Genomic DNA, 18,466 nt, shown 5'->3' on the forward strand with positions numbered 1-18,466 from the left:
TGACATATATCACAATATGAGTCATTTTATTTCAAGGTAACGATATATCACCATATACGATAACTTTTTACGGTTTCTTGACTAGTTGCTTATTAGCTTGCATATTACTAGAATATTAGCCATTTAATAGTACTTATTAAGCACATATTAATGCCTTATTCTACATGACCTTATTCTACATCCATAATTCTACCCAATACCTAAACTTAACAACTACCTTACTAACTATTAATAAGCAGCAAATTAGGAATTTATTGAGGGAAAAGTCTTAGTTAATAGTGAATAAGTGTTACCTTTTCTGAAGTGTTAAACAATATACTTATTTTTGTTCAAAATAAGGTCTTTATTATATAAAATGTTATTATACCATAGAAATTTCATAATTCTCATCACCAGTGCAGTGTTAATTTCTTTGACAAATAATTTCCGTCATAATTTTGGTCAACAACATTTTTTTTTTACAGACAAAAACAAGACAAACTAAAACCAACTAAAACTCGTTTTGAGTGACAAAAACTATGACAAAAATCTATTGACATTTTTGTCAATGAATAAAAGCGAGACGAAAATGTTAGGGAGGGACGATTTAAGAGATTCATTCAGAACTAATCTGCTGAGTGGTTACGAGTTTAGATATGTACATATGAACTGTATCATAGCCTACTGATCTATCCGGCGGGACATAAGCTAACATACACTTGCTGCACGTCTCATAAGATGTTCAAAAATGTCAGTATCTGGGAGTAAGAGAAGAGCAGACATAGGGATAAATTTGATGACGCAAAAGAGAAGAGTACACTTCTGTGTCTCATGAACGGAGAAACACAAAATTATGTTGAATTGTCCGTTTTGCTGAGTATTCGCATAAGCGCAGTCGATTATGTTTTAAGTGAATGTAAACAGTAGGGAGAATATCTGACATGGATCAATACATTGCGTTCGTGCATTCGGTTTTAAAAGGGACAGCAGCCTAATTTAGTTGCTATTGTCTAAGTCATTTATGTTAATCAGGCAACAAAAGAAAAACAGAAGATCACTCTTCGCTCTTGACTGAATCACTGTAGTAGCCCTAATAAATATTAATCTAAATGTATTTATATAAATAAATATGTCTGCTTGAAAGAATAAAGAATTTGGTAAACAAGTTGTTATAAAGAATGCATAATTAGCCTATATAACCATTAGTATTTTTAATTGAAAAGAAGACCATGTTCATGTTCTTTATGAGAAGTGGTTTTATTTGATTTTAATATAAAGGCACAAATCGGTTGAATTTCAATCTAAAGTCATGTTGAATTGGTTGAATCAGTTAAATCGTTGTATGTCATAAAACCTTAATAACCTATATAATGAGTTTGGAAATTTTAGAGAAATGCTTAATGAATGCATTACACTGTAACTAAACCCATTAGATTTTAGCGGATCAAATTTACTGTAGATTTTAGACTAAAACTAGAACAATTCAGATGACTAACATATGACTAAAACTAAATGGCATTTTAGTCAAAAGGCTGACTAAAACTAAATCAAAATTTACTGTCAAAATTAACACTGCACCAGTGTCAATATCACAAATACTAAAAACAAACAAACAAACATAAGCTCACTGAAGACAAATAAACAGTCAGTGATTAAAAAAAATAATAATAAACTAATTACAAGAAATAGGACAAAAAAAAAAACTACAACAAATAAATAAGAAATGCTACAGTACATGCATTGTGTAAAGTAATCAAATGAAAAAAAAAAAAACCCTGCATATTCTTCACTATGTAAATTTAATATATATTAAAGTTACAAAAGTGATTTAGTCAAGAGGAGTAAAAGATTTTCTCTCTTTTCTTGTTTGATTAATGTGAATAACAGACAGCAGGAATATATTAGACTGTTGTCACTTTAAGAGCTGCCCGGGTCCAGTATATTGTTACACATGTGGGTTTTTTTCCTCAGCTGTTTGCTTTCACTTAAGACCTAAATTACTGTGCTTACATGGATACTTGCAAAGACTGGCATTTTAACACATACAAGTGTGTATATATAACCTTTCAAGGCCTTTAAAGTGGCAAAAATAACTCAAGGTCAATACAACCACGCTCTATGAGTGCCATGTGCTTGGTTCTCTGACGACGCTCAGAAACAGTCCCTCAGACAGCGCGCACATACAGTGGCATGCGAAAGTTTGGGAACCCCCTTGCTGAATCTATGAAAATGTGAACAATTTTAACAAAGTAAGAGAGATCATACAAAATGCATGTTATTTTTATTTAGTACTGTCCTGAGTAGGATATTTTACATAAAATATGTTTACATAAAGTCCACAAGACAAAAAAATAGCTGAAATTATTAAAATAACCCCCTTCAAAAGTTTGGGAACCCTTGGTTCGTAATACTGTTTGTGGTTACCTGCATCTATGACTGTTTTTAAGTTTTATGATGGTTGTTCATGAGTTTCTTGTTTGTTTTAAACAGTAACAGAAAAATCCTCCAGGTTCTGCAGATTCTTTAGTTTTCCAGCATCTTTTGCATATTTGAACTCTTTCCAGCAGTGACTGTATGATTTTGAGATCCATCTTTTCACACTGAGGACAATTGAGGGACTATTAAAAACTATTAAAAAAGGTTCAAACATTCACTGATGCTCTAGACGGAAACACGATGCATTAAGAGCCGGGGTGAAAACTTTTTGAATTTGAATGTCAAGGTAAATTGTACTTAATTTGTCTTCCGGGAAACATGCAAGTATATTCTGTAGCTTCCAAAGGGCAGTACTAAATAAAAAAATGATATTTCAACAAAATAAGAAAAATTTGGGCATCTTCATCCTGTTCAAATGTTTTCACCCCCAGCTCTTAATGCGTTATGTTTCCTTTTGGAGCATCAGTGAATGTTTTAACCTTTTTTAATAGTTGTGTTTGAGTCCCTCAGTTGTCCTCAGTGTGAAAAGATGGATCTCAAAATCATACAGTCACTGCTGGAAAGGGTTCAAGTATGCATAAGATGCTGGAAAACTGAAGAATCTGCAGGACCTGGAGGATTTTTTTGAAGTGCTTAGTTTAACTGTTCAGAACAAACAAGGGACTCATAAACAACTATCACAAAACAAAAAAAAAGACAATGTCGTAGATCATCCAGGTAACCACAAACAGTATAAAGAACCAAGGGATTCACAATATTTGAAAGGGAATTTCATACAATTTTTCATGTAAAAATATCTTACAGTACTCAGAACAGTACTAATTAAAAAATAACATGCATTTTGTATGATCTCTTTTATATTGTTAAGATTCACATTTTCACAGATTCTGCAACAGGGGGCTCCCAAACTTTCGCATGCCACTGTATAGAGCAAAATGAGATCTCTTTCACTGCTGATTGCATTTCAACAGCTTAAAGTCACTTGTTTTTAAACAGCAGTGCTTAAACGCTAACAAACGATACATTTTCGTGACCATATAGCACAGCAAAGTAGAGTGAGTGTGTAACCGCGATAGAGGCGATAGTCCAATTTCTCTACCGGCTGACAAATTTCTAATTTGTCCAGTTAATCGTGTCTACCGGTATATCTCCCACCCCTAATGGGCTTTAATTTTGGGCATCGCTAAAGACAGCTCACACAGAACTCCTTTGTGCATTCCATTGCACTGATTCTCCATTGTTGCATGTAAACGTAAGATGCTCTGGATGGATGTGTTTGACCGTTTGCACCCGTGTCTTGCATCTGTTGATCGCCCCTTAATACCTTCCAGTCTAGATAACCCCAGAGGCTCCTTTTGAGCATCATAGGCATGTTAAATGTGCCTAGAAAGCATTTTGGGGCATCACAGGTGAGCTCGAACATTCCTTCCGACAGCATTTTCACAATATAGTAGGCATTTCGAATGTTCCTACTTACATTTTTGGGCATCATGGGTGAGCCTAAACATTCTGAGACAGCATTTTTGGCCATTTCAATTAACTTTTGAACCCCGAAAATGCGTCTAAATCTCGCTAGATTCTTTCTCCATGACTTTGGCTCATTTGATAACTATATTGCCAGTGTATCCAGCCATACTGCTTTGAGATACTCTCACTTTCAAACACACACACATACACACACAGCTGCAGAGGGCAGTGCCTCTGCTCATCACCATACTAATGCCGCTTTAATGGACACATTAAAACCCCTCAAATGTTTCTGATGTTTAAACACCCCTCTGATGTTTGAACATTCCGCATCTCTCCTTATCCTGTCCTGGTGTGTGCGCCTCGCACTTTCCCCCCCCTGCCTCTTCTTCCTTGTGTCTCTAGGCTTTTTCATTTCACATTCCGTGTGACAGTACATCACTGCTACGTTTCCATTTTGTGTCAAGCTCACGCTCCCTTTTTCCTGCCTCTCTCTTTCCCGTCTTCATTGTGATGACACAAGTGACATCTGTATTCCGCTACGTGCTGTGCTTTAGGTTGTTTGTTCACCCCACAATGTAAGGCATTAGCGGAACACATGTAATGTCAATGGCTGTGTCGCTATGACAACCTTGCAGGGGTCTAGAGCGAGGGAACGAGGGAAGTGTGAGTGCTGGCATCGCCGACTTGAGGTTGTTAAGATTGTCACGCTCTCCACTGCACTCTCGAAATGAGTGCAAGATAAATTAATTACGCCGGATCGGACGTTTTGTTTAATTGCCGATCCGCGGCAGATATCGCGTGTGACGGATCGAAGAAGTTCGAGAGCGATTTGAAAACTCGATTAGGATTCTCTCATGAGTGTGCATGAAAAAAACGCCTCCATTTCGTATTTCTAGAAGTGTTCAGTGTGCCGTTTTAAGACGGGGGAATGAAGTTTGGCTAAGCAATACCGCTCACGTTCTATTAAACGGGGCATTAAACCAAAACCCCGCCATAGCCGCCATTGCAGCCAACACTTTGAATTGAACATAATCTCTTATATAGAGCCTGACGTAAATTATGGATCAGATATCAAATACAATTTCTCCCAAAGACAGAAGTGTAAAGACTTATGAGATGCGTCTCATAAAAACGAGTCGAGCGTCCCGTGCAATGATGAGGTAATATAAAAAATGAGAAACGAGCTGATTGAAAGAGTCTTTTTGTCTGGCCATTACCGCATCACCAGTGAAAAGAAAACTGCTGACAAATGCCCGCTGAGAGAACGATACTCTGTCGTGATGTTCGCGTTTGGCGTCTGTTCCAGAGTTTCAGTGCTACTCTCGTGCTCCTAGTTGTCATGGCGACTAACAAGAGCATCTCGGCAGCATCCTAAGAGCTCTAAACACTGAATATTGAAAACAAGCCACTGGCGAGATGACTGCCGTGTCCTGCCGCCGATCTGGAAGTGCGATAAAAGCGCAGTCAGAGCTGTGGCTGCAGTGCCTTAGGGCATGTCATTCATCCTCCATCCACCCAGTTCCTCCTTCTTAGATTCGTCGATTCATTCCTCTGTGAAGGTTATCCTTTACGCAACCCTTTTTATCTTTTTTCTTCATTAAAAGTAAAGGCATGAATAAATGCTAATGTCATCAATTTATAGATTTTTTTACCTGTAATTTATTTCATGAATGCTTTCATTGTTTGTGCCTTTAATGGACAGGACAGTAGAGGGTGACTGGAAAGTACTGGGCAGAGAGAGAGGGGAGGGGGATCGGCAAAGGACCTCAAGATGGGAATCGAACTCGGGTCGTCGCGAGCGCGTGCACTATATGTCGCCACACTAACCACAAGGCTGTTGGCGCCTGATTGATTCATTTATTCATTTATTCATTTATTCATATACCCTTTAAACTATTCTTAACTTTTATTATTTATTCCTTCCATTTATCTTCTTATCCATCTTATCCTTGTTAATTTATTCAGGAAGTTTTTTTACTTCCATTAATTTTGCCTGTCCATTTATCCATCTTGTCCTCTTTAACATCTTTTCCCCTTTATTAATTATAAATTTATACTTCCGTATAGGTTATCTTTCATTACCCCTTTTTCTTTTTTATTCATTTATGAATTGACCGTCTTCTGTCCGTTTATCCATCTCATTTGTGAAGTTTATCTTTCAGTATACCATTCATTTTATATTCAGCTGTATATCCATCTACCCTTTCTTTCAATACACTTTTAGCGATTCACAAATAGATTCACTAGCCATTAGCCATTCATTCATTCATTCATTCATTCATCAACTTTCTTATATTTATTCATTTGAAGTTTGTTTGTTCATTCAGCTATACTTTCTCTATTCATTTTTTTTACTGTTTTCTTCTGTGTTCATTGATTCACTCATTTGGTTTGGTGGTTTTACCCTGAGTTTTCAGTTGTTCTGTATAAAAATTTCTTTATTATGTTCATTGAGATTGTCATTTCTATTTAATGTTCATACAGTTTTTCCTTTATTTCATTAATTTGTTATTTTTACCCTTTAAAATAAACGATTCATTTTTTATCCATTCATTCATTACATTTGTCTTTCTGATTTGTTCATTCATGAAGTTGATCCATTTTACTCTTGTTCATATTTTATCTGTTCATCCATATTTTTCCTCTCTGCTTATTCATTCCATAATATATCCATTTGTGAAGTTCATCTTTCAGTGCCCTTCATTTTTTATTCAGCTGTACATCCATCTACCCTTTCTTCTAATATATATTTTATTGATTTACAAATACAGTACATTCACCCTAGCCATGCATTAATCAACTTTTTTTGTATTTTATTCAAAATGTAACTGATTGATGGATTGATTCGTTCATTCGTTCGTTCATTGATTCATTTTTTTTTTATATTCATTCATTCATCTTTTCTTTTTCCTTTTTTTTGTTAATTCTTCCATACTGTCTGTTTTCACCTGTATTAATTCATTTGGTTAGGCAGTTTACCCTGTGTTTTTGGTTGTTCTGTAAATTAATTTCTTTTTTGTGTTCATTGAGATTCAGTCTTGTCATTTATGTTTAATGTTCATACAATTTTTCCTCATTTCATTCATTCATTATTTTTACCCCTTAAAATAAACTATTCATTTTTTATCCATTGATTTATTCCAGTTCTCTTTCTGATTCGTTTATTTATTCATGAAGTTGATCCGTTTTACTCGTTCATTTTTTATCTGTCTGTTCATCCATCTTTTCCTCTCTACTTATTCTTTTCCTGATTTATACATTTGTGAAGTTCATATTTCAGTACCCTTTATTTCTTATTCAGCTGTACATCTATCTACCCTTTCTTCCAGTATACTTTTTATCGATTCACAAATACAGTGCATTCACCCTAGCCATTGATTCATTCATCAACTTTTTTTGTATTTAATATTTAAATTTTGCTTTTTGTTTGTTTGTTCGTTCATTCAGCTGTTCTTTCTCCCTTCATTTTTTAAAAATCCTTCTATACTGTTTATTTTCTTCTGTATTAATTCATTAATTCATTCATTTCGTTTTACCCTGAGTTTCCAGTTGTTCTGTAAATTAATTTCTTTGTTTACTGAGATTCAGTCTTTTCATTTTTGTGTAATGTTCATACAGTTTTACTCTATTTCATTCAATCATTATTTTTACCCTTTAAAATAACAGTGTCTGTTTGCACTAAGTGCAAATATCCCGCCTTGTTGGCAGAGGCTATTTACACTAACTCCGCCCACCAGCATGTAATTGGACTAGTCAACATTACAAAAGACGGTTGGCAATCACCATTTCCAGTGGTGTAGATGATAAAGTGCATCATGCTCTTTTTGACGTGATCGACCCGGGTTCGAATTCGCCTTTTGCCAAACTTTTTTCTCCCTTTTCAAATCTCATATAACATCGGAAAAGCATTTATTTTCAATAAAAATGAAGGAAATAATTATGATAAGTTCAAATAATAATATGTTGAAAATAAAGTACTGGGTAGGGTTAGGGTGGATGTAGGGAGGGCTTTATTGTCCCAATAAGGGGGAATCCATTTAATAATCTGAATTAAAATTGTAATTTACACTCAGTAAGTTATTATTGCATACTGTTTTATAATCTACTACAGTACTAAGGTGCAGATAATTGCCACTATTTGCAACAAGTAGTATAAATAGCAGAAAATCCTGCTATTTTAACAGTGTGTCCATCACTATTTGCAAATATTTCTATTTGTAAATAACATATTGCCAAAAAATACTGCCATTTTCACTTAGTGTAAATAGAATCCATCACTATTTGTAGTGTAAATAGCCGCTGCCTTAAAATAAACTATTCATTTTTTATCCATTCATTCATTCCATTTTTCCTTCCGATTCGTTCATTTATTCATGAAGTTGATCCGTTTTACTTGTTCATATTTTATCTGTCCGTTCATCCATCTTTTCCTCTCTACTTACTCGTTCCCTGATTTATACATTTGTGAAGCTCATCTTTCAGTACCCTTCATTTTTTATTTAATATACATCCATCCACCCCATTCTTCTGATTTTTTTAGCAATTCACCATGGGCATCACTTGTCCATTTTTAGGGGAGCTGTAGCCCCTCTAAAATGACTACTCAGCCCCCCAAAAAACTTTGCGATCAGCTACATCTAACTGTACACGAATTTGTGATCACCTCAGTCCCCTTTATCTGAATCTGTGCAGTTCTTTGTCATAAATACAGTTTACAAAATAGCATGGGGAAGCAATCGGTTTCCCATCTACTGTAATTTTTTCGCTGCGTTTACCCCTCATCACACCACAGCTGCCTCCTCTAGCGAAAATGAAGCCCTTAACACATATGAACACTTAATTTATAAAGCGATCATGTTGCCATATTCATTTGAAAATGTAAAAATTAATTTGAAAATAAGCGTCCAGCGCTTTGTTTGTAACCATTTCTGAGTGTGTTTCGGGTAATTTTTCTGCTGGAAAACCCATTACCTATGGGGGAGATGCAGCTTTTAGACACTGGCCACTACCTTGTGCCCCAAAATTCTTTGGTAATCATCAGATTTCATGATACTGTTCACATAGTCAAGGCATCTAGTGGCAGAAGCAGCAAAGCAACCCCAAAACATCTTTGAACCTCCTTTGACTGTAGGGACTGTGTTCTTTTCTTTGAAGGCCTCATTTCTTTTTCTGTAAACAGTGCCATGATGTCCTTTACCAAACAGCTCTACTTTTGTCTCATCTGTCCACAGTACGTTCTCCCAGAAGGATTGTGGTTTTGTCACATAAGTTTTGGCAAACTCCAGTCTTGCTTTTTTATGCCTTTGTGTCAGCAGTGGTGTCCTCCTGGGTCTCCTACTATAGCATCCCTTTTCGAGGCATAGTGCGAACTGACACTGTTGTACCCTGTGTCTGCAGATCAGCTTGAATTTGTTTGGAAGTTAATTGGGGTTCTTTATCCACCATAACAATCCTTCGTTGTAATTTTTCATTAATTTTGCTCTTCCGTCTACATCAAGGGAGGTTAGCTTCAGTGCCATGGGCTGTAAACCTCTTGATGATATTGTGCACAGTGGACACAGGAACTTTAAGATCTCTGTTGATGGACTTGTAGCCTTAAGATTGTCCATGTTTTTCCACAATTTGTTTCTCTTAAATTCACAGACAACTCTTTACACTTCTTTCTTTTCTCCATGCTCAGTGTGACACACAACACAAAGGTTGAGTGAACGTTTCTCCATTTTAACTGGTTGCAAGTGGGATTACTATATTACAGGAGCATTACATGCTTGAAAAGCAATTGTTTATTACATTTTTGACAAGGTGCCAATAATTTTGTCCAGTCTATTTTTGTGTTCTGTGTGAAATTTGATCAAGTTTTACTTTTCTTCTTTGTTTTATTTTTGTGTTGTTGCAGTGCACACAAAAATACCAACACATTTGCAATTGGAACAATGTTCTGAGAGAAGTGTTGCATTTTCTGACAGAATTGCAAGGGTGCCGGTATTTTTGGCCATGACTGTACTACACTGCATGTGGCAAAGAGGTTTGCATACTTGAGCTAAAACAAATGCAAACAGTACCCCTTTCTGTTTGTAACTACAGTAAATAGGTGTGTGTGTGAGATCAGGAAGACTTGTATTTGGCTTATTTAGTACTCAAATGGAATACTGCAATAAGTTTAGTAAACCACCCCTATTAGGCAATTATTTTTTTATTTTATTTATATATTTCTTATTATTTTTTATTATTATACCGTCACTGGGGGCTGAGCCCCCACCAAAATGAAAATCCTAGAATCGGCCCTGCAGTTCACAAGTATAGTACATTCACCCTAGCCATGAATTCATCAACTTTTTTTGTATTTAATTCAAAATTTAACTCATTCGTTTATTTAACCGATTTTTAACCCTTCTAAACTGTCTATTTTAGTCTGTATTAATTTATCGATTCATTCATTTGGCTAGGCAGTTGTACCTTGACTTTCCGGTCGTTCTATAAATGAATTTCTTTTTTTATGTTCATTGAGATTCAGTGTTGTCATTTCTGTTTAATGTTCAGCAGAGAAGGTTTGCTTAAGAGTCCCTTAAGCATTCAGCACAAATCACACACACCACCCCAAGTGGAGAGGTGACTAATGGAACTCCCATCTATCACTCTTTATCTCTCACTGCTCTCTCTCCTTCTCTTTATCACTTTCACTCAGACTCCTCCTTTATCACCCCGCTCTTTTTTTCCTATTCTCCTCCTGCAGGTTCTTCAGTAACATAACTCTATCCGGACGGGACTATTCCTTTAATAATGACGGTTATCTGGCAAATCCACTCCTGGATGTTATCTCCTACACTGCAGGAAGAGGCTGGGAGGAGGTAGGGGTGGAGCCATTAGTATGCTTAAATGTGTTTAGATATTCATAGTTATCACTGAACTGTTTTAAATGCAGCTCCTAAGCGAGTTCACATTTTGCCTTGCCATTTAAATGCAATATAAATGAAATGTGAAGAATGCATTTCAAATGAACTGTGTGTCGCATACAGAAGGGACTGAAGTGCATCAAAGAATAAATATATGCACATTCACATTACATTACAGTACATTTTCTGCAAAGCCCAAAATTTGCATTGACACAATTCCTTAAATTGCATTATAACGTATAAACTGCATTATGAAAATCAAGGTCACAGTGGTGCTGTATTCATTGGAATTGGAATTTGTTTTTGAACTTGAATTTTTATATTCGGTACTATATTCAATACTTAGTGAATATACTTTTGATATAAGGCAGCAAAATGATCAACTTACTGTGCACTGAGAGTTTTATAACATCTCACTCTCTCCCTCTGTTAAAAACTCTACAAATGAATTCTAAAAATGACTAGTCTGCAGTTCACTCCTTATGTTTTTATGTGCTTATTTATGTTTGGCTGTATAATTCACAACGTTCTTGTTTTTCCAATAGCATGTCTGTTATTTTAAATGGTTCTCAAAGGGAAATTGTTTACGGGGCAGTGCACTTGAATGCAATTGAGCGGCAATTGCAAATGATTGCCCATACAACATTTTCCTGGCAAATGTCAATAAGCCATGGGAAATAATAGATTATTGTTGGAACATTTTTGGTATTGGATATTCATGCACTTTTTGACAGTTTGAAATAGCTGGTTTCAGACCTGTGCCAGTGGAGCTGCAGAAATATTAAATAATTCATTGTCGAGCTAGAACAGAAGTCTTTTTTTATTATATTTAATTGTCATGTTCACTGACAGATGGTTAACACTTGGGATTGGGAATCATGTGAAGTTAAAAAGGTGCCATGCTGCAGTAGTTTTGAAAGGAGTGGGTTTACGTGACTTCTTGAAAGGTAAAATAGCTGTCACTTAGACAGGCATTTTATGTGTTCTTCAGCTTCAGCTCTTACTTAATACAGCTGGCACTCGATCCACAGTCTGTCTTGAGAATGTCAGATAGGAAGCCGATGCCAGCACTAATCAACCAATTTAACTTCTTCAAAGTACCATTATGAAACATTCTGAATCTCTCTGAAATGTTTTTGTAATATTGTAATGGCATCTTGTTGTTGTTGTAGGTAGGTTGGTGGGAAAATGGAGTGCTGCGCCTGCGTTACCCGCCCTGGTCCCGTTATGGCCCGTTTCTCAAACCTCTGGATGACTCCCAGCACTTGCGTGTGGTTACTCTGGAGGAGAGGCCATTCGTCATCGTAGAGCCTGCTGATCCTGGAACGGGCTCCTGCATCAGAGACTCTGTGCCGTGCCGTCTGCCGCTCAACAACAGGTCAAGGTTCAGTCTGTGGATTTTTAGTCTGGAAATGTTCAACCTTTGGGGTTATCACTTTGGCAAATGTGGCAGTGAATATGCAGATGTGGCAAATTATATTCACATTACCCCAGGGGCATTCATTCCCCGTCCTGTCACTAGCACTGATGGAATTTAAATAAATTAGAAATGCACATAGAAATGGAAGAGGTTGATCAATGATAGTTCTCTGTTGGAGCACTTTACTTAATTTACTTTATTTAAATGCAGAATTTCTCTTTCTGGTCTAACATACATGTACAGTGTCTAGACAAATCTCACAAAAGTCATAAAGCACCCCAAGATAATGTAAATTGGCTTTAATTAAATACATTAAACATTTTTCACAACATTTTACATATAATAACATAAAATAAAATTAAATCTACCTCACATATTCTCATTACCAAAAAGTAAAGCGATATACACGTCAAATGTTTTTAGACAGTAAGATTTTTTATCCAAATATAATATATATTTGAAAATATTTCAAAACTGAATTTTTAGCATCGTTACTCCAGTCACATGATCCTTCAGAAATCATTCTAATATTTTGATTTGCTGCTCAAAAAACATTTATTATTATCATTATTAATATTATGTTGAAAACAGCTGAGTAGATTTTTTTTCATGTTTCTTTGATGAATAGAAAGTTAAGAAGAACAGCATTTATCTGAAATAGAAATCTTTTGTAAAATTATAAATGTTTTTATTATCTCTTTTGATCAATGTAAAGCATCCTTGCTAAATAAAAGTCTTAATTTTGAGTGGTATAGTTTATAATGTCACAAAAGCTTTTTATTTCAGATAAATGCTGATCTTTGGATCTTTCTATTCATTAAAGAATCCTAAAATGTACTTAACTGTTTTAAATATTGATAATAATAATAATAATTGTTTCTTGAACAGCAAATCAGCATATTAGAATGACTCCAGAAGGATCATGTGACACTGAAGACTGGAGTAATGATGCTGAAAATTTAGCTTTGATCACAGGAATAAATTACATTTTAAATATATTCAAATAGAAAGCAATTATTTTAAATAGTAAAAGTGTTTCACAGTATTACTGCTTTTGCTCTATTTTGGATCAAATAAATACAGGTTTGGTGAGCAGAAAAGGAGAATTATTTCAAAAACATTAAAAATCTTACTGTTCAAAAACTTTTGACTGGTAGTGTGTATATATATATATATATATATATATATATATATATATATATACACACATACACAGTGCTGCTTGAAAGTTTGTGAACTTTAGAATTTTCTGTATTTCTGCATAAATATGATCAGATTTTCGCACAAGTCTTGAAAGTAGTCAAAAGAGAATCCATTCAAATAAATGAGACAAAAACGTTTTCTATGTCATTTATAGATTGAGGAAAAATTATCCAGTGTTACATTACTTTGCGTTGCAAAAGTATGTGAATCTTGGTTTTCAGTATCTGGTGTGACCCGCTGTTTCCTGTAACTGCTGATCAGTCCTGCACATAGTTTTGCACATAATTTTAGCCCATTCCTCAGTACAGAACCACTTCAACTGTGTGATGTTGGTGGATTTCCTCCTATGAACCTTCCTATAAAGCCTTCCATAACATTTCAGTTGGATCAAGGTCTGGACTTTGACTTGGCCATTCCAAAACATTAGCTTTGTTCTTCTTTAACCATTTTTTGGTAAAATGATTTGGGGTCATTTTCTTGCTCAATGGCCCACTTTCTCTTGAGACAGATGTCCTGACATTTTCTTTTAGAATTTCTCAGAATTCATTGTTCCATCGATGATGGCAAGCTGTCCTGCCCCAGATGCAGTAAAACATGCCCAAACCATAATACTACCAATGTTTCAGATGGGCAGCAGTGATCTTTTTGGAGAGCAGCGGCTTTCATCTTCCAACTCTGCCATGCACACTATGGTTGTTTAATCATCTTCTGATGATTGGACTCATACACATACATTAGCCAAAGTGAGAAAGTTGCTTAGAAGTTACCCTGGGGTCCTTTGCGACAATTACTCGTGGAAAATTCTTGCTTTTAGAGTGATCTTTGTTGGCTAACCCCTCCTGGGGAGGGTAACAATGGTCTTGAATGTCCTCCATTTGTCTGACTCTGGATTTGTACAGTCCAAACTCTTTAGAGATGGTTTTATAACCTTTCCTACCAGGTGAGCAGCAACTCTTTTTCTAAGGTCCTCAGAGATCTCCTTTGTTCATGCCATGGTACACTTTCACAAACATGATCAAACACTGATAGATCCCTGTTCTTTAAATAAAACAGGGCACACACTGACACCTGATAGTCATTCCCCTGTTTGACAGTACTTTTGAACAGATGGACTCTAGTTTCACCCTCAAATTAACTGCAAATCCTAGAGATTCACATACTTTTGCATCGCACAGATATGTAATACTGGATCTTTTTTTCTGAATAAATAAATGACAAAGATTTTTCTCTCTCTCTCATTTGTTTAATTGGGTTCTCTGTGTCTACTTTTACAAACTTTCAAGCAGTGTTTAAATGTGAACTCCTTCCAGAACAACAATTTACAAAGAATTTACTCACCCCCTTGTCATCCACGATGTTCATGTCTTCCTTTCTAAAGTCGAAAAGAAATTATGTTTTTTGAGGAAAACATTTCAGCATTTTTACCCATATAATGGACTGATATGGTGCCCCGATTTTGAACTTCCAAAATGCAGTTTAAATGCGGCTTCAAATGATCCCAAATGCAGTTGTAAACAATCCCAGCCAAGGCAGAAAGGTCTTATCTAGTGAAACGATCAGTTATTTACATAAAAAAAATACAATTTAAATACTTTTTATCCTCAAACGCTCGTCTCGCCTTGCAGTCCTTGAACTCTGTATTCTGCAGTTGACAGTTAGGGTATGTCAAAAAACTCTAACCATATTTTCTCCCTCAACTTCAAAAATCATTTCAAAATCATCCTACATCGCAAAATCATCCTACCCACAAGTTCCGACCCAGTCTTTGCAAGGTGAACATGCAAAAAAGATCAAACACCCTTAACAAAAAAGTAAAACAGCGATATAGGACAATTTTGAAGTTGAGGGAGAACATGAGATGGGAGTTTTCCGACATACTGTCATGAACCGGAACAAAAACAGTCCAGGCAGAGTAAGACAAGACGAGCGCTTGGCATTAAAAAATATATAAATTGTATCATTTTTATTAAAATAACCGATTGTTACGCTAGATAAGACCCTTCTTCCTCGGCTGGGATCATTTACAACCGCATTTGGGATCGTTTGAAGCCGCATTTAAACTGCATTTTGGAAGTTCAAAATCGGGGCACCATATCAGTCCATTGTATGGAGAAAAATGCTGAAATGTTTTCCTCAGAAAACATAATCTCTTTATGATGGAAGAAAACAAAACATGAACATCGTGGATGACAAGGGGATGAGTAAATTATTTGTGAATTGTTGTTCTGGAAGTGGAGTTCTTCTTTAAAATAATGGCTGCTTTTTGCCATTAAAGAAATAAATAGAAAACTGATATTTTAAAATGTAGCAATATTTTACAATATTACTGTTTTATTGTATTCTTAGATTAAATAAATACATCTTTCCAAATTCCAAACTTTTGGTCACCAGTGTATATTTCACAGTATATTTCACTTACTCTGAAGGAAAATTATGCGTCACGGTGATGAGAATATAGAGGATATATAGAGTCAAGTTACAACATAAATCTGGGAAATCTTAGAAATGGTCTTCAATTCGGCAAAATGTATACAGGAAAATATATTTTAGATAATATATGGTATACAGTCTTTAGACAAATAATGACCTTTTCCTGTTTGATCACTGCTCCATTTTCTGTTGAGTAGTGCTTGTCTTTAAAACAGCAGACCTTTAAAGAATCTTATGCTTTATGCTGATAGACCTGACAAAGCACTGAATTCTAAGCAGGGATGCTCATTTAGTTTCTTTTGCTTGGTTTCTCTACATTATTTCTTTCTTTTGTCAATGTCCCCTTTCTGTTTCTTTTCCTTTTCTATGTCTTTCTCCTCTTCTTCTTCTTTTCAATTACAGCATGGTTGTTGAGGGCATTCAATCCATGAAGCACTGCTGCAAAGGCTTCTGTATTGATGTTCTCAAGCGCCTGGCTAAAATAGTGGGCTTCACCTATGACCTCTATCTGGTGACCAATGGCAGGCATGGAAAGAACATAGATGGAGAGTGGAATGGAATGGTCGGGGAGGTCAGGCCCTCATTTTATCTCTCGACTGTTTGTTCACCTTGATTTTATTATCACAAAGTCCACTGAATTCAGGTGCAGCAGGGTTTTTGGTTTTGTCTTGAATTGTGAAAAAGCACCAGGTCATAATATGCAAGCTAATGTTCTTAAATATAAATGATAAATATAAGTAGTCCATAAAGGTTAGTTACTGTCTTGTAAAACTTTACTTCACTTTTTAAATACGGTTTCTCTGTTCGTAATGTTATTAGCCTCTTTCCCCACCAGGTGGTGTCCAAGCGGGCCGACATGGCGATCGGCTCCCTGACTATTAATGAAGAGAGGTCGGAGGTTGTGGAGTTCTCTGTTCCGTTTGTGGAGACTGGCATCAGTGTCATGGTCTCTCGTAGCAATGGCACGGTGTCACCATCTGCTTTCCTTGGTGAGGGAACAGGAGGGAGCACCTGACTTCATTTTTACTTTCAGGCATTTGGCAGACAATTATGCAAAGTAATACAATTTATCAGTATGTACCTTTCCTTGAGAATCAAGCCCTTGACCTTGGTTTTTCCAGCACCATCCTGTGCAATTTGAGCTACAGGCTTCACATTACTTCAGATTAAGTGATATATATATTATATTTGTGTTCAGTGTTGCATTTGTAATTATTCATATTATTTAAAAAATGCTGATTGTCTTTTGGCTTTTTATGCACATTGCCAAAGATAGTGTTTTAAGGATCTTTATATAATCTTGTACTTGGCCTCTTCCTTACAATGAACATTGTTAAGATGGTCTTATCATCATCAAATATTCCTTGACTTTTTTTTTTTTTTAGATAAAAACATACTGTAAACATCCAGTCTAAAAAGAGGATTTATTTTAAAGGATAGTTAACTCAAAAATGGAAATTCTGTCATGAATTACACACCTTCATGTTGTTCCAAACCTGTAAGACTTTCGTCCATCTTCAAAACACAAATTAAGATATTTTTGATAAATTATTTTGACCCTGCATAGACAGCAATGCAACTACCATGAACGATTAACTAAAGCTTGGGACACACTACATGACTAGCAGAAACACAATATGTAAGTTTTCGCCACTAGAGGGCACATATTTAAAACAAACAAAGAACCAATTTTTTTTTTCCTGTTACATTTCCAGAGTTACCGGTTAGAACGAAATAAAACATTACTTAATAAATTCAAGGCACTGTAATTTCCTCATCCATTTTACACAAAACTATTATATATAATTAATATAATTAATTAATTATAATTAATAGAATAATTTTATTTCATCATATTTGTAATTTATTAAATTTTATAATGAAAATTTCATTTTGAAAAATAGCTAGGCTCTTCGTTATGTTCGTATATTCGTTATGAAGAAAATTCATTAGCTTAGCCTATTTGTTATGAAGCTGATTTAAAATTCTTCCTAAATTTAAATGAGTTAAAAGTTAGGAAAAAATGGAATTAGTTTATAGTCTATAGATAGATCTATAGGCTAATTCTATTTTTTCTTAACTTTTGTTAGAATGCAGATCGAAATTAAAGAATTCTTAAAGGGGTCATCGGATGCAAAGTTCATTTTACATATTGTTTGAACATTAATGTGTGTTGGCAGTGTATGTACAAATCTACCCTTTAATGATAAAAATCCATGCAGTGGTTTTTAATTAATCTGTAAAAATAATATCACACCAACAGATGCCGCTCCCACGATAGTTGATTGACATGAGCGTCTTACCTAAGATCAGCTGTAACAGTCCGACCTCCATTGTTTCGATGCCGAAGCAGGGATGTCAGTTAGACAAGAATATCTCCGATTGAGCGATTGAGGTGTTGTGTTGCTGGATGTAATAATGAACGTAGTGGTTGCTATTTACTCCCGACATCTGAGCCGCTGAAGATGCAGTGGATTACATGTGTTTATGAGGGGAATGCGCCTTCCAATCTACATAAATGCATCTATGTTCGCACAAATCATTTGTGATCCAGCTTCACCTACAGCAGAAGTGAGTATAAGGCTTTTTTTTTATGAATCTCTGCAATCACCTTTCCTAATAACGTGCTAGTTAG

The 18,466-nt window shown here is 35.5% G+C and overlaps 1 protein-coding gene across 1 annotated transcript in view; it reads left to right on the top strand.

Moving 5' to 3' along the window:
- The window catches only part of grin2da (glutamate receptor, ionotropic, N-methyl D-aspartate 2D, a), a 64,841-nt gene that overhangs the window by 26,281 nt on the left and 20,094 nt on the right, over nucleotides 1-18,466 (top strand). Inside the window, exons 4-7 of the mRNA XM_051137116.1 lie at nucleotides 10,619-10,733; nucleotides 11,951-12,156; nucleotides 16,234-16,402; nucleotides 16,667-16,820. Coding sequence (XP_050993073.1) covers nucleotides 10,619-10,733; nucleotides 11,951-12,156; nucleotides 16,234-16,402; nucleotides 16,667-16,820 — 644 coding nt within the window. The remainder of the gene's footprint in view (nucleotides 1-10,618; nucleotides 10,734-11,950; nucleotides 12,157-16,233; nucleotides 16,403-16,666; nucleotides 16,821-18,466) is intronic.

Source organism: Labeo rohita, chromosome 19, assembly GCF_022985175.1.
Source record: "Labeo rohita strain BAU-BD-2019 chromosome 19, IGBB_LRoh.1.0, whole genome shotgun sequence".
Taxonomy (NCBI): Eukaryota; Metazoa; Chordata; class Actinopteri; order Cypriniformes; family Cyprinidae; genus Labeo; species Labeo rohita.